Source organism: Phocoena phocoena, chromosome 7, assembly GCF_963924675.1.
Source record: "Phocoena phocoena chromosome 7, mPhoPho1.1, whole genome shotgun sequence".
NCBI lineage: Eukaryota > Metazoa > Chordata > Mammalia > Artiodactyla > Phocoenidae > Phocoena > Phocoena phocoena.
In genome coordinates this window covers 1,104,959-1,121,856 of record NC_089225.1, presented here as the reverse complement: position 1 = coordinate 1,121,856, position 16,898 = coordinate 1,104,959, and the positions used below count along the sequence as shown (strand labels likewise).

At 38.2% G+C, this 16,898-nt stretch overlaps 1 protein-coding gene across 2 annotated transcripts in view; it reads left to right on the top strand.

Moving 5' to 3' along the window:
* The window catches only part of EPB41L5 (erythrocyte membrane protein band 4.1 like 5), a 134,708-nt gene that overhangs the window by 20,575 nt on the left and 97,235 nt on the right, over positions 1–16,898 (top strand). For both annotated transcript variants that reach the window (XM_065880299.1, XM_065880298.1), the window contains exons 3-6: positions 12,092–12,134; positions 13,100–13,178; positions 14,139–14,183; positions 14,346–14,398. In XM_065880299.1, coding sequence (XP_065736371.1) covers positions 12,092–12,134; positions 13,100–13,178; positions 14,139–14,183; positions 14,346–14,398 — 220 coding nt within the window. The remainder of the gene's footprint in view (positions 1–12,091; positions 12,135–13,099; positions 13,179–14,138; positions 14,184–14,345; positions 14,399–16,898) is intronic.

Here is a 16,898-nt window from a genome sequence, read left to right as displayed (position 1 = left end):
TATTAATTTTCTGTGTGGATGATCTGTTTATTGGTGTAAGTGAGGTGTTAAAGTCCTCCACTATTATTGTGTTACTGTTGATTTCCTTTTTTATAGCTGTTAGCAGTTGCCTTATGTATTGAGGTGCTCCTATGTTGGGTGCATATATATTTATAATTGTTATACCTTTTTCTTGGATTGATCCCTTGATCATTATGTAGTGTCCTCCTTGTGTTTTGTAACATTCTTTATTTTAAAGTCTATTTTATCTGATATGAGTATTGCTACTCCAGCTTTCTTTTGATTTCCATTTGTATGGAATGTCTTTTTCCATTCTCTCACTTTCAGTCTTTATGTGTCCCTAGGTCTGAAGTGGGTCTCTTGTAAGCAGCATTTATATGGCTCTTGTTTTTGTATCCAGTCAGCAAGCCAGTGTCTTTTTGTCGGAGCATTTAATCAATTCACGTTTAAGGTAATTATCAGTATGTATGTTCCTATTACCATTTTCTTAATTGTTTTGGGTTTGTTTTTGTAGGTCCTTTTCGTCTCTTGTGTTTCCCACTTAGAGAAGTTCCTTTAGCATTTGTTGTACAGCTGGTTTGGTGGTGCTGAATTCTCTTAGCTTTTGCTTTTCTGTAAAGCTTTAGATTTCTCCATGGAATCTGAATGAGATCCTTGCTGGGTAGAGTAATCTTGGTTGTAGGTGCTTCTCTTTCATCACTTTAAGTATATCATGCCACTTCCTTCTGGCTTGTAGAGTTTCTGCTGCGAAATCAGCTGTTAACCTTATGGGAGTTCCCTGGTATATTACTTGTGGTTTTTCCCTTGCTGCTTTCAATAATTTTTCTTCGTCTTTAATTTTTGCCAGTTTGATTACTGTGTGTCTTGGCGTGTTTCTCCTTGGGTTTATCCCGTATGGGACTCTCTGCGCTTCCTGGACTTGGGTGGCTGTTTCCTTTCCCATGTTAGGGAAGTTTTCGACTAAAATCTCTTCACATATTTTCTGGGGTCCTTTCTCTCTCTCTTCCTCTTCTGGGACCCCTATAATGCGAATGTTGTTGCGTTTAATGTTGTCCCAGAGGTCTCTTAGGCTGTCTTCATTTCTTTTCATTCTTTTATCTTTATTCTGTTCTGCAGCAGTGAATTCCACCATTCTGTCTTCCAGGTCACTTATCTGTTCTTTTGCCTCGGTTATTCTGCTATTGATTTCTTCTAATGTAGTTTTCATTTCAGTTATTGTATTGTTCATCTCTGTTTGTTTGTTCCTTAATTCTTCTAGGTCATTGTTAAATATTTCTTGCATCTTCTCGATCTTTGCCTCCATTCTTTTTCCGAGGTCCTGGATCCTCTTCGCTATCATTACTCTTTATTCTTTTTCTGGAAGGTTGCCTATCTCCACTTCAGTTAGTTGTTTTTCTGGGGTTTTATCTTGTTCCTTCATCTGGTACATAGCCCTCTGCCTTTTCATCTTCTCTATCTTTCTGTGAATCAGGCAATTGGAGTTTTGACCAGAGTTGCATTGAATCTGTATATCCATTTGGGCAGTATCATCATCTTAACAATGTTAAGTATTATACATGACCACGGAATGTCTTTCCATGTATTAGGTCTTTATATTTCTTAAAACAGTGTTTTAAAGTTTCAGTTTACATGTCTTTCACCTTCTTGGTTAAACTTACTCTTAGCATTTTATTCCTTTGATGCTATTGTAATATGTGATTTTCTTGATATCATTTTTGTATTTTGTTTGGATTCTAGTATATAGAATTCATTTTCACATATGTATCTTGTATCTGGCAACCTTGCTGAACTTATGTATTAGTTTTTATGTGTTTTATGTATAAGATCATGTCATCGGCAAAAAGAGATAGTTTTACTTCTTCCTTTTGAATCTGAATGCCTTTTATTTCTTTTTCTTTTTATCTCTTTTTCTTGCCTAAGTGCCCTGTCTAGAACCTTTACCAAAATGTTGAATAGAAGTGGTAAAGGTAGACATTCTTGTCTTATTCTTGATCTTAGGGGAAAAGCGTTAAGTCTTTCACCAATCAAGTATGATGTTACCTGTGGGAGTTTTATTGGTGCCCTTTATCATTTTGAAGAAGGTCTCTTCTATTCCTATTTGTACGTTTTTATCAAGAAAGGGTGTTGGGTTTTGTTAAATGCTTTTTCTGCATCTATTGAGATCATATGGTATATTTTCTGTATTCTATTAATATGATGTATTGCATTGACATTTTTGTTGGTGTGTTGAACCTTTCTTGCATTTCTGGGATAAATTTCACTTGGTCATGGCATATAATCCTTTATATATGTTGCTTGATTTGATTTTGTTGAGGATTTTGAAGTCCATATTCATAAGGAATATTGGTCTATAGTTTTTTTTGTTTTTTCCCCCTTGTGATATCTTTGTCTGGTTTCATTCAGAATGAATTGGAAAGTCTTCTCTCGTCTATTTTTTGGAAGCTCTCACGAAGGATTGGTGTTCATTCTTATTTCAACACTTGGTAGAATTCACCAGTGAAGCCATCTGGGGCCTGGGCTTTTCTGGGAAGTTTTTTGATTAGTGACTCAATCTCTTTACTTGTTATAGTTATATTCAAATTTTCTGTTTGTTTCTTCACTTTTTAAACCAGGCCACTGCAGAGTGCCAGAGGTGGACTTACTGGATGGAGAGGTTGGGATAGTAGGCCTAAACCAGGATTATTGTGGCATACTAGGATATATGGTTACCCTTGTTTTTAGTTGACTGCACAATACTGCCCCGTTTCTATTTTCAAATCTAAACTTAATTTAGTATCATTTTATATAGTCCAGTGATGATCTTAAACCTTGAGTTATGATGACAAAATCTATGGATGCTTTCCCTAGAAAAAGGCATGTACATATAACATTCTGTGCACATGTATAGGTAATTCAGGTATTCCAGAAGCCCACCTATGGACTCTTATTTAGTAATAGCTCTTCTTTAGCAAATAAACAACCTGTGGCTTAAGGAAAAACAGATGATGGTATTCATTTGCATGCTTTTTCTTCAAGTCTTTATGATAATAATGTTTTTGAAAATTTATTATCTTTTATACTGTTGGTGAAACCTTGTTATTAAATCTCATTGTATGACTCTGCAAAAAACTTTATGGTAATTTAATGAATCCTTCCTTCTTGGTGAAGGATTTTGGGAAACTCTCTGTCATAAAAATAACAGGATGTGTAAAGAGTTGCCTTATGGCAGCAGAACTGTATACATCAATGGTTTTTTAAAAAAGGATGATTTGGGGTAATTTTCTTGTACAATAGAACTTTCCAGCATGGAGGTAATATATCTTAAGCCAGGCAGGAAGGAATTCTTCTTCTGATACTGTGTGGTTTTAGGTTAGTACAGTAAGAATTTGCAGAATTGTTAATTGGAATTAACTATAACGATTTGCTAGAGAACATGTATGATTTATTTTGTTTTTGTTTTTGTTTTTTTGCGGTATGCGGGCCTCTCCCCGCTGTGGCCTCTCCCGCTGCGGAGCACAGGCTCTGGACGCGCAGGCCCAGCGGCCATGGCCCACAAGCCCAGCCGCTCTGCAGCATGCGGGATCCTCCCGGAACGGGGCACGAACCCGTGTCCCCTGCATCGGCAGGTGGACTCTCAACCACTGCGCCACCAGGGAAGCCTTGTATGATTTATTTTGAAGGAATAATATTCAGTCTTAAAATCAAAAATCTACAGGAATCAGGAGAACAAAAGGGAAGCGAGATGGCATGCATATTAAAGACATGGGAGTGTTATTTATTTCTAAGAAGAAGTATGGTTTTTCTCTTTTTTTGAATCATACTACATGCTTGGTATAGTTTCTTTTCTCATTTTTGATAGATACAGAGACAGAAAAAGACAGCACCGTGATAAATTGTAGCTGACACATTGATTGGTAGAGGAATTGTGGTGAAGTAGGGAGCATATCACTTTTGCCTGCAAAAAGGAGGCAGAGGGGCAGGTACCACCTAGCTCTAGCCATTTGTTGCCAGATAGCATTGCTGGATCTTCAGGTATTTCAAGAGAAGCTGGAAATCCAGATCTTTAGAATAAATCTTTCATTTTTTAAAAACAGTGGTTAAATTTTAAAAAATAGAGTGGCTGATGGAAGAAATCAAAAGAGAGCTAAATAAATTGAGAGACATGCTGTGTGCATGGATTAGAAGACTCAGCAAAGTAATCTGTTTTTCCCTAATTAATATACAAGTTTAATACAGTTTGTATCAGAATTCCAGAAAATCCTTTGTAGATATAGACAAAATTATTTTAAAACTTATATGGAAAGGCAGAGGCTCTAGAATAGCTAAAAAACCATTTCGAAAAAGAAAAATAGTGAGAGTACTTGCTCTGCTCAGCTTGAAGAGTTACAACTGCCGTAAACAGGACCGCATGGCGTTGGCAGAACCTCAGACATGCAGATCAGTGGCACAAAATGGGGAGCTCAGAAGAAGCTCTGCATGGCTGTGGCCAGCTGATTTTTGACAAAGATTCCAGAGAAGTTCAGTGAAAGAAGAGTAGTGTTAATAATGGTCCTGGATCAACTGGATATCAGGTGAAAAAATGAACCCTGGCCTAAACCTCATACCTATACAAAAATTAACTCAAAAATAGATGGTGTATGTAAACATAAGACGTAAAACTATAAACTTAGAAATACATAGCAGAAAATGTTTGAGACCTAGGATTGGAGAATTATGAGATGTGACACCAAAAACATGATCCATTTTTTAAAAACCAATAAGATGGATTTTATAAAAATTACAACGTTTTGCTCTGGGAAAGGCCCTCTTAAAAGGATGAAAAGCCAAGCTATAGGTGGGGAGAAAATATTCGCAAACCACATATCTGACAAAGAACTCATATCTAGTGTATATAAAGAACTCCTAAACTCAACATTTAGAAAACAATGTTTCCCTAGACATCAGGGAAATGCAAAATAAGACCTTGGTGAGCTGTCATCACTGTACACCTGTGAGAACAGCTGAAATAAAACATTGTGACAACTCCAAATGCTGGGGAGGATGTGGGGCAACTGGATCTCTCATACACTGCTTTGGGGAGCGTCAGAACGGTTCAGCTGCCATGGAAAATAGTCTGGCAGCTTCTTAAAAAAGCCAAACTTACATTTGCATGTGACTCAGCAATTGTATATATGGTCATTTATCCTAGAGAAATGAAGACTTATGTCTTCACAAAAACCTGTGCATGATTGTTCGTGACTTTATTAGTAATAGCAAAAAACTTGAAAAAAACCAGTGTCCTACAGTAGGTTAATGATTAAACCAACTGTGACACATTCATACCTTGGAATACTACTCAGCAATAGAAAACAAAAATCTATTGACACACACAACTTGGATGGGTTTCAAGGGCATTATGTTGAATAAAAACAGCCAATCTCAGAAGGTCATATGCTGTATACTTCCATTTATGTAACACTCTCAACAAAATTAGAGAGAGAGAGATCAAATTAACGGTTGCTGAGGTTTAGGGATGTTGAAGGTGGGAGAGGTGTGTCTATAGAGGAGTATTACCTGAGAGCTCTTGGTGCTAGTGGAATGTTTCTTTATCTTGGTTGTGGCATCAGTTCAGGACTCTAGCTGTGTGATAAAGTGACATAGAACTGTGTATGCACATTGTACCAATGTGAGTCTCCTGATTTTAATATTGTACTATAATTATGTAAGATGTAAGCACTGGGGGACGAAGGGGAAGATAGGACCTCTTGCAGCTTCCTGTGAACATTTCATAATAAAAAATTTTTTAAAGAATTTGAAAAATATAGTATGGACCAAACAAAACATGTTTTGGCCAAGATTTAATCCTCTGATCTATCTATACGTTTGTGACCTCTGGTTAATGAAGTTTCTCAAACTTCATATTTAGAGCTTAGAATTTTAACTGGCCCAATCAAGTTTTTAAAAAAGAATGAGTCACCTAGATTGTAGACACTTATGTTCAGTAAAGGGAAACATAGGTAGCATTTCTCATAATACTCGGAAAAGAAGGAAAAAACACAATAGTAATTATTTTTTGCCTTTTCCTTAAATCAGTTTGATGGCTTGGTTCGTTATATATATGCATATATGTGTATATATATTGATATATTAAACTTCCCTTGTTCTTTATGTAAAAGATCCTAAGTAAAATACCAGCACACTATGTCCAGCAGCCTATTACAAGTATAAATAATACATTATGACCAGGTGGGGTTACTCTCAGAAGTGCGTGGATGATTCAATATCAGTCATTATAACTCATCAGGTGTTGTATTGTATATCATGGGATTGTCTCCTGCCTTTGCTGTAAGAGGATGATACTTTCTTGCTTAGTTGGTGCTAGGTTTTGACCACGTGACTTGCTCTTGGCAGTAGAATATAAGTCTGTGATGTGTGCCACTTCTGAGCAGGCTACCTAACCCTTCACTTATGCTGTTAACTGCTTCATCATACACTTAAATGAAACTACATTCAGAAAAGATTGACACTCAAATCTCTACCGCAGAAGAAAGTTAAGAGAAGTAACTTGATTACTTGAAGTTTCTGGCATTTAGTTTAGACAACACTGAGTGCAGATGGAAATGGAGCTGTTGAATCCAAAGCTGAGAGGTAGACATTTTAGTCGTCTGGTGGAACACTGGGGAAATGCTGTGCAAGTGCACAGCTGGAGACAGCAACAGTGGACCCTCCGTGGCGGGTCCTAGATCCCTGAGCCAGGGGAGGGGGCGGGCCTTGTTCCTGGCACTGCGGGCGTGATGTGGTGAGCTGTGTTTGCCTCATCTGAGGTCGGGCAGATAATACTCCGCTCTCGACTTCCTTTCGTGTGGGTTCGGTGACCTTTGGAGCCCCTTCGTCCTGGCCCCAGAACCCCTTGAATAAACCTCATGGACTTTGGCCTGTACAGAATTGACCTCCCTTCTCCCTGCGTAGATCTAGCCTAGTTTTGGAAGCTGCGCCCGTCTCCAGGGTGATGGTAGGTGTTCGGCAGACAGGTGGCCCAGCAGGCGGCACCTGTGAGAACAGACCTGGTAGTTGCTCAAGGGCTTTGCTCAACTTCTGTACAGATTTTTGGTGATTAAAGTACAACAGACAAACAACTTTACATTAATAGAGAAACAAACAACAGAAGCATTCCTACTACAGACAGGCAGGAGACAGAGATGCCCCTTATTACCACTGCTATTAAATTTCATAACAGAAGTAACAGCAAATGCAGTTATAGGAGTTATAAACGTTGGAAAGAAGGAGGTGAAATGATCACTGTTGGCAGCTGATTTGGATTTTTGGATTGTTACTGAGAACTGAACACAAACAATAGGGTCGATAAAGTAGTGGGGAGTGAAAAATATATAGAAATAACCTATATGTTAAATATACATATGTATGTATTCTATATTGTGACACGCACACAGGCACATATATTTGCACACGTATTTTTTTTCAAAAAAGTGTATTTCCAAAATAGATTATGTGCTGTATTTCCAGAGAGTGAATGTATAAGCTACCTAACTCATCTACATTTCCATTTTAAATTTGACTTTAAGAGTCCTAAGAAGGCATACTAATAATACACAGAAAGATACAGTGGAAAATATATTTTAATGGCTCATCTAAGGCTTCATTTGGAATGTCTTATAACACAGACTTTTAACGCCAAAAAAGTAATCAGCCAGGTAGAATTTATAATGGAATCTAGAGTAAATTGAAGTGTTTTCAGTTAGATTGATCTTCTGTTTTCATGGCATTCATTGATTTTTAACATTTGTTAATTGTTAAAAGTGTTAAAATTTGATTTAAAATAATCCTTTAATGCAGAGCATGAGCCTCTACTCCTCACAGGAGAAATATTTTTTGCAGAGGCAGTTGTTTGGAAAGATGGTTAACATCTGTCTGCCCTAAGCTCTTTGCTCTTTGAGCAGAAGCAGTGGAGTCATGTGGGCATTAGAAGTCAGAAATCATTCATTTGAAGAGCTGTTTACAGACTGGCTATAGGGCCTGGATAAGGGTGTGTGTTTATTCGTGTTTTGGAAGCTCCCTAGGTGATTCTTTGTTTAGTTTAGTAATACCTGTTGTTATGTTTGTGATTATTATGTATATTTTAAGACACACAAGTAAGTAATTGTTCTTTCATGCCTAGCTCAATAGGATGGAAAGAAATGTAGCTTCCCATATCCTTTGAATTCTAATTTTATCAACCAAACTTTAGGAAATTAGAAGGGAGTTTGTTTCCTTTTTAATGTCCATGAGGAAAGAGAGCCATATTAGTTCCACACTGTGCATCCAGGAGTCTATGTCTGCATGCTCTCACTTTTATCTTCTGCTGTAATTTAAACTCAACTCCTAAAGATTCAAGGAAAATACTATCAGTGCCTGTCTCTGAGCTCTGAATTTTCCAGTCCCTGGGCTTGGAATGTGGAGGAGATGAAAGAAAACAGACTAGAGGATATGCAAACATGAACTCAGACCTTTCCCAGAACGTCACCAGGAATTCCCCCAGCTCCTAAATTTTACTGTAAAATGTGCTTGATGCTTTATCTGAGTTTTGGGTTGTCTTAAGGGAGTGCGGAGTGTAGAAGCTATTACATGCAGGTAGCAAAGAGACTAAAATGCCTGCTTGGAAGAAAACTCTGATCCTTTGTCTCACCAGGATGATTGTATGTTTAATGTGCTTCTTAGAGTATTAGGGCACAAATTAGAGATTAAAGGTCCATTTATGAGACAGGCCTTAAATGTTCTTAAACTGGAAGAAATTTGTTACAACTGTCTAAGAAAGACTAAGTTGTTATTGAAATAGTATTGGTCTGTCTTATATTAATGTTTCCTTCTCAATATCCCTTAAATTTATTCTGTCAAAATTTATATTTAGCCTGTTGATTTTCAGCCCATTATTAATTTCTTTACTCTTTACCAACACACACAATTTGTTTCTTTTCTTTGTTTGAAGAAACTCTGGAAGGAATCAGAAACCAGTAAATATCTTGGTGGGTGGGGAGTGGTGCATATGATGATAGAAGTTGGTATTGCAGGGGTTGGAGGGACTGTTGACCATATACCTTTTAATATTACCAAAAAATTAAGCCACATGAATATATTACTCATATGAAATATTAAAGTAAGGGGGTCCATGATTATCATTTTAAGTAAGAGTGTGCTTGTTGTAGACTAAGTTGAAAATACAGGAAAACACAAAGAAAAATGATCACCAGCAGTCTCAGCCACCTAGCTGTACTATCTCTTACTGCTTTGTAATAGATTGCCTCAGTCCAAAAGAAAAGGCATTTTTTAAAATTAATTAATTAATTTTTGGCTGTGTTGGGTCTTCATTGCTGTGCGCGGGCTTTCTCTAGTTGTGAGCGGGGGCTACTCTTCGGTGTGGTGCACGGGCTTCTCATTGTGATGGCTTCTCTTGTTGCGGAGCACGGGCTCTAGGCGCCTGGGCTCAGTAGTTGTAGCACGTGGGCTCAGTAGTTGTGGCACATGGGCTTAGTTGCTCCATGGCATGTGGGATCTTCCCAGACCAGGGCTTGAACCCGTGTCCCCTGCATTGGCAGGCGGATTCTTAACCATTGTGCCACCAGGGAAGCCCAAAAGGCATGTTTATATATACAGTGGACCCATGACCAGTGTGGGGTTAGGGGTGCAGTTGAAAATCAGCGTATAACTTCTATAGTTGGCCTTCTATATCTGAGGTTCTGCATCTGTGAATTCAACCAACTGAGGATTGTGTGGTGCTGTAGTGCATGTTTTAGTGAAAAAAATCCACGTATCAGTGGACCTGCAAAGTTCAGCCCCTTTGTTCAAGGATCAAAATGTACAAATTTGTACATTTTGTAAAAACAATTTATAATATGTTGTAATTTGCCTTTAACAATTTTAATGGGACTTCCCTGGTGGCGCAGTGGTTAAGAATCCACCTGCCCGTGAAGGGGACACAGTTTTGAGGCTTGGTCTGGGAAGATCCCACATGCCACGGAGCAACTAAGCTGACGAGCCACAACTGCTGAGCACGCGCACCACAACTACTGAAGCCCGTGCACCTAGAGCCCATGCTCCGCAACAAGAGAAGCCACTGCAATGAGAAGCCCTCGCACCGCAATGAAGAGTAGCCCCCGCTCGCCACAACTACAGAAAGCCTGTGTGCAACAACGAAGACCCAATGCAGCCAAAAAATTTAAAAAATAAGAAAGAAAAACCCCAAAAAACAAAAAAACAATTTTAACAGTATACTATAAATAATTTTCCAGATTCTTAACTACTTTTACTTTCATTATTTTTCATTGTTGCACAGTTCTATAATGTTGAAATACTTTATTTAACCAGTTCACTATTGCTGGATATACAGATTTCTTTCTTTTCTCTGATATAATTCCTTGTGGGTTAAATCATCCATAATGGTTTCTAGATGCAGAACTGCTGAGTCAAAGGCACATAGTTATTTTGAAGGCATAGTCAGATTGCCTCTCAGAAGGTGTGTGCTCATTTGTGTTCATTATGGTGAATGAGAGTCTCCCTAACTGTGGCTGCATGAGATGCCTGGGTGACCAGCATTCACTTCCGAATTCACTGCAGTATAATAGATGAAGCCTGAAGATAGGGCAACTCCCAGATCCATGGTTGTGGGGAGAAAACAATCTAGGGCATATAAGCAAAATTTATCTCATACCCAGTGTGTGATTGGCATTAGGCTGTAGTAGGTATTTTGCACAACTAAGTCTGGGGTTTTTGTATAGTAGATTCCTGGGCTTGGCAATGATGGGTGAACTTTTCACTGTCCTAGTTGAACTCTTTCCAGCTGATAGATTGAATTATGTTCTGCCTAGTGGCTGACCAAACATTGTATTAATGGAAAGATGTGTAAGACTGAACAGTCGCCAGATTAAAATATGCTTAAAAGTAGATGTCTGACTGCATTTATTGAAAGATGAGAGATGGCTGACTAAGTAGCCTGCACACTTGGAATCCAGAGGAGATACTGCACTGTATTTAATTGCCTTTGGAAATGTTTACTGACTATCCTGTGTCCACACGCAGAGGTACTTTGCTGGCACACTGGTAGTTCTGTGAATTTCACTTTTGGATCTTGGCAGAGAATGGAGAGAAGAGGCTAGGCAAATAATTGGCAAGAAAAGCAAATGGTTACAAGTCTGTTAACAGTGCAGCCTTGTTTACCCACACTTTGCCTGTCTGGGTTTCTGAGACTGGATTCCTTAGCTCTGTGAGCTGTAGCACAAGAGCACTCCTTTGGTTTAGGGCGCTTGGAATTGTAAGCATGCTGAAGAGAGCACAGTCATGTGTATCTTAGTGCGATGAGGGCGTCCTGTCCCTGTTAGGACTTGGTGTAAAGGGATTAATAGTGAGAAGTGAGCTGGGAGTGGTTTATCAGTGCAAGTCTCTGGAATCGGTTCTTAGGTCTCTTTGTGTTTTGGGCATTTCAGAGTGAAGAGGTTACAGAAGTCAGAAAAGGCTGTTACTGTTGAAACCAGAAGTCTGCTAATCACAATGTTACCTTTTTTTATTTGTAAAGCAAAGGAGCAAAGACTGCTTACTTAATAGATAGGGCCTTAGTTATGAGAGAGATCTAATTTTATTGTGTAAGCTCTTTCAGAGACTACTACTCTGAGTAGTACCTGTTTTGTAAAACATAAGTGACATTGTTATTTCACCTAATTTGTGGTTATGATCTGTTAATAAATCTCACATTTTTATTACAGGAATGAACCAAGTACTAGAATATGAGGATACTTCTAATTTTATCAGTTTTGAAAGAGTCATCTTTTGGGGAACAGTGAGAAAAACTGAGGGCAAAATTTAGAATATCATCCTTGTTACTGAGAGAGCAGAGGAAATGGTTTAAGAAGTCATATATCTGGTTTTAGGGTTTTTTGTTGTTGTTTATATGTGTCATAAGCTTGCTGTGGATTCTGGCCAGATTAACACTCCCCTGCTCTCCAATTTTCAGTCTCACATTTGTTTCTCTCTTGTGAAATATTTCCGTATCGTTATCAGCAAAAGCATGATGAAAATTAACTTTTCGTAATTAAAATGTTAAGTTCTCTCATCTGCTTAAGAGCTAACTTTTTGTTTTTGTTTTCAGCATTGGTTGGATGGTACAAAAAGCATCAAAAAGCAAGTAAAAAGTAAGTGTTGAAAAAATTGTGAAAAAAAATGGAAATCGAATTATATATAATTGTATATTAGAAACTGATTTCTCGTAGTAGGGACATAAGAAATCATGTTTCCAATGAGTTTCTTAGCATCTCCACTTTCTAAAAATAATTTCAATCCAATATACTGACCCATCCTGTAAATTATATAGGGTTGATGGTAATCTAGATTCAAGTGCCTTACAGTTTGTTTCCAGGAGAAAGGCTTGCAGTTTGGAAATGAGATGTGAGTTCCCATGAGATGCTTAACTTTTCTTTAGTAATTACTTATATTGGAATTTTTCTGTTTGGTGTCTGCCCTGCACTAGAAAATATTTTGAGAATTTAAGGCTGTAACTTTTTTTTTTTAAATTAAGAATAATGAAAAGAAGTCATTCACATAAAATGTCAGTATTGTTCCTAGCGATAGTCAGGGGACAATACTAGTGTCCAGTCCATAATCCATCATGTTTTCTGTAGTAACAGATTTTTAGGGCACCTCAACTCTTTTTACAAAATAATGGGACTTCTGAGAATATAGAGGTTGGTGAAGTGGATTGGAAAGGATGTGGGGTGACTTGCCACGCACAGTTAATAACAGGCGTCCCTCCTTGCTCTTGAGAAACAGAGCTCGGCGGTTTTTAGGGCTGTCAGAGGGCATAGTCAAGACTTTTTCATTCAGCGTATTTGGCCCTGAACTATTAGACTTAATCTGGAGCTGTCTGTTCCTGGGAGGACAGATATGATGTGACACTGCTACATGATGGTTGGTATACTTGCAACGTCTGTTGATTGTGTTAGGCTTCATTGAGCCCACAGTGGAACCTGAATTACTGCCACAATAATCTGTTACCTTCTGTCCACTTCAGTAGATTTTTGACAGATTTACTGACTGAAAATTCTTATTTAAATAACCATATTGAAAAAGTTACACTCCCTTTTTTTTCTTTTAATGGCAGTTGGTTCACCCTATTGTCTGCATCTTCGAGTTAAGTTTTATTCCTCAGAACCAAATAATCTTCGTGAAGAACGAACCCGGTAAGCCCAATGTCTGGAGCTGTGTGCAAGCGTAAAGTTTTGGTCAGGCTGGCTAAAGATGTCGGGAGGTTGCCTTTACAGTTCCTTCCAGTGTACAGATAGCTAGTGAAATGGATACTTTGCCCCTGGTAACAAGATACCAGACAAGATAATTTCATTTGGGGCAGTATTTTTTTAAGTGTAGAATGTTTTCCTTTATTTACCAGTTTTCAAAACAAACAGTTGGTTCTCTAGCATCAAGCAAACGTAACCAGTGAGTTCTGTTTTTAAGTATCGTTATCAACTCATGAATTTTAAATAGGACTGATGTGCTTCAGTACATTATCATATTGTGTCTATTGATGTTCAAAATGATCTATTTTCGGCCACTGAGAGTTGTTTCAAGTTGGCTCCTGACTTTCTTTATTGAAATGCCATTGATTATTGAAAAATGTTGAATCCTGATTTTGCTTGAATAGTTTTCAGTAACTTTAAGTAAGTTACAAACATTTATTTTTATTTTGTCTTGCCTCAGTATTTATTCACGGACTCTGTATTGCACATCTATGACCACGCACACGTACTATTTTTATTAAGTAAAAAATTGAATTGCTGAGTCCCTTTAGAAGGTGTTCCTCTTGAACACTCTGCTAGTGGACAAGATGAGAGCTCTTACCCATGCGTACATTGCCGTATCGTTTTACGTATGAGGTGGCTGTGTCGTCACAGTGAAGGTGAAGCAGACCACAGAGCTCATTCCCAGGAATTTGCTAAACCTTTTCTTTTGAGGGGCTACCCTGTACTCTGGCCCATCCTCCTGACACTGAGTGCCCCTTGTTTCATATTCTTTTTTCCTTTACAGACTTTATTGTGGGTAAAGTTTTGTAATTAAGAATGTTTCTTCTCAGATTAGAAGAGCAGGATTATTTTTCATGGTAGATTGATCTGTTTAGTTAAATTTGTGCCTTTTATTTTTCTTAGGTACTTATTTGTTCTTCAATTAAAACAAGATATTCTCAGTGGAAAGTGAGTATTAGTTTAAGGTAAACCACATTTTCTTGAGTAGTTGAAAAATAAGTTCTTAGTTAATTATGAAAAAGAAATGGTCAAAGTATGTCTTATTTCCATTTATTGTAAAACAAAGGTCATGACGTTGGCGTGTTTAACACATTTGTGTTCTGCTCTCAGATTGGAGTGTCCTTTTGATACAGCGGTTCAGTTGGCAGCTTATAACTTGCAGGGTAAGCAGTTTTTTATGTTGCCTGTTAAGAGTGAAGCATAATTCTTCTTTGTGTGCATTTGAGGAATTTCAAGAAATTCAAAGTGATGTGTGAGAAAAGAACAACCACGGTTTGTGTAAACGTGTATCAGGACCCAGCTCTGCCTTTCCCTTTTAGATACTGCCTTCTTTTTCTTCCCTTTGTCTTTACTTGCTCCCTTTCCATCTAATAGTGTTTTCAAACAGAAATTGCAGTCTACTTGATAATTCAATATCTGTTTTAGTTGGATCCTCAGCTAATTTTTTTCCTTCAAAAAGAATGCAGGGATATATGAGCAAATTGTTGCTGTACCACCTGGTTTGCTTTCTTTAGTCTTATCCTTAAAAATAAATCCATGAAAGAAATACTTAGCATGTATTTAAAAGTTCCTGATGGTTATTTTAAGAATTTTTTAAAAAGCATTTTCCAGTCAGTGAGATTAATGAAAAACTTACCCTTTTGTACCTTGTTACACTGATCAAATATTTGTTGAACTTAGGTATTCTCTTCTGAAAAATTGATGTTTTGGGAAAATAATAATCTTCAGTCCTTGTTCACAAAAGGGAAAGAAATATCCTGACTGGAGTATCCGTATATACTAGAATAAAAGCAATATTTAATGATTATTAAGACATTAATAATTTTATGCTCTTTTGGGGTGATTCCATATTATCCCCAATCTCTCTAAGATCAGCAGTATTTATTTTCCATTGTGTGGATAATAAAGAGACTAAATTTTCATGTTTTATGGTAAACCTATTATTTTGCTTATTTTGTGCTTCTGCTATTTTAGAAAGCATATTTTTCTGTCGATAGAGGGATTGGTGACTGAAGGAAATTTCTGTACTTCAAAAATTTGCCGCTAGTGTAAACTGTAGTCTGTCTACAAACTAAAACTCGTTTTCTCATCTGCTGGAAAGTCAAATAGATAGTAGTTTGGAAGTGTTGTGCCTCTAGCACTGTAATGATCACGCTGTATAATTGCATACATCTTTTCTTGAAAGCACATTTTTTGTTTCATTAATTGCTGTGTGAGGTTGTTAATTCTGAAACTCTCAGATCTACAGAAAAGCTGTCACTTTCAGCATCTGTGTTCCACCACTTACTGCTTCTTATATTCTGTGTCTCATAAGTTTTGTGACTGCCAAAGTATACGCTTCTTGAAAATATGATTTTTATACATTTTTTGTCTATTTAACAAAACACTCATTCAAAGTAATGCTCACTAAGTACTCATTGTCTGATTCATGCATGTGGCTGTGTAATATTATCTCTTAACCCTACCTATCATATTTTTTCCCTGAATAAAATCTTTCCTACTTTTCTCTTGCATCCATGGCACCTTTTTTTGTTTGACAAGAAAGTAGGATGTATTGGTGGGCACACATAAGGAGGGACGGCGCCAAGGCTGTCGCGAGGGCAGGGCCCGCTGCGTGTCCAGGGGCCACGGTTAGGGGTGTACTCGACCCCACAGCCATCCGGCGTGAGCTGGGTCTCTGCCACCGTGCTTTCAAATTCATCCGCGTTAAACTTCATCAGTCCCCACATCTTGGAGATGAGGAGGATCTGTGGCGGCCAGGGAACTTGAACTTGGCCCTGTGGAGGGCCTCGATCACATGCTGCTTGTTCTGCAGCTTGGTGCGGGTGACATTGTGACTTGGCCAGTGTGGACCTTGGCCACTGTGCCCTGGGCTTTCCAGAGGCCCCTTGCATACCTGTCTGGAGCCCATCAGCTCCAGCACAGGACAGCATCCTGTTGGTGCGGATGACATGGGAAGGGTGGGGCTGCACACGAATGTGAACAGCATCTTTGCCCCGGCGTTTCACCTGGTCCTCGTTGGCACAGACACGGGCAGCCTCCAGGGCTTCGGAGCAGAGCTGCTCATCCTCATCCGACGCCATGTGGCCGCACAGTGGGTGTGGCACTGCTACCGTTGTGATTCCTCCAAACTTCAGACTACATCTTAGGCATCTCATTGTCCCGTGTCTAGTAGCTTACCAAGTCCTACTAACTATTAAGGTCCTGAAGAGTGATTCAGCTGGAGTGTTACTCCCATCTTCATAAAATGAGCTCCTTGCTTCGCATTTATGATTTTCTGTTTTATCAGAATAATCTTTATCACTTTTCTCACACTCTCAAGTTCAGTTTTTCTTTACCATTTTAGTATATATCCTGAACAACATTATGTAGCAGCTTTGGTTTGGGGCTTCTTAAAGAACTTGTGATCCAGACGAAGAGCATTTTCTTCAGCAGTGAAGTAGGAGTGAGAATATTTTCCAAGGTTGTTGTGAAGTTCAATGACAGTACATCTGTAATATGTCTAGTGTGTAAATTAGATGCTCAGGAAGCAACAAGTTATTACCGTTTTTATGATCAAAGTAGTTCTCATGTACTTTTTCTTTCCACAGCCAAATTTTTTATCAAAATGGAAATATTTTAATTAGAGTAAAATATTTTTTAAAGGAAATATTTCTAAAGAAT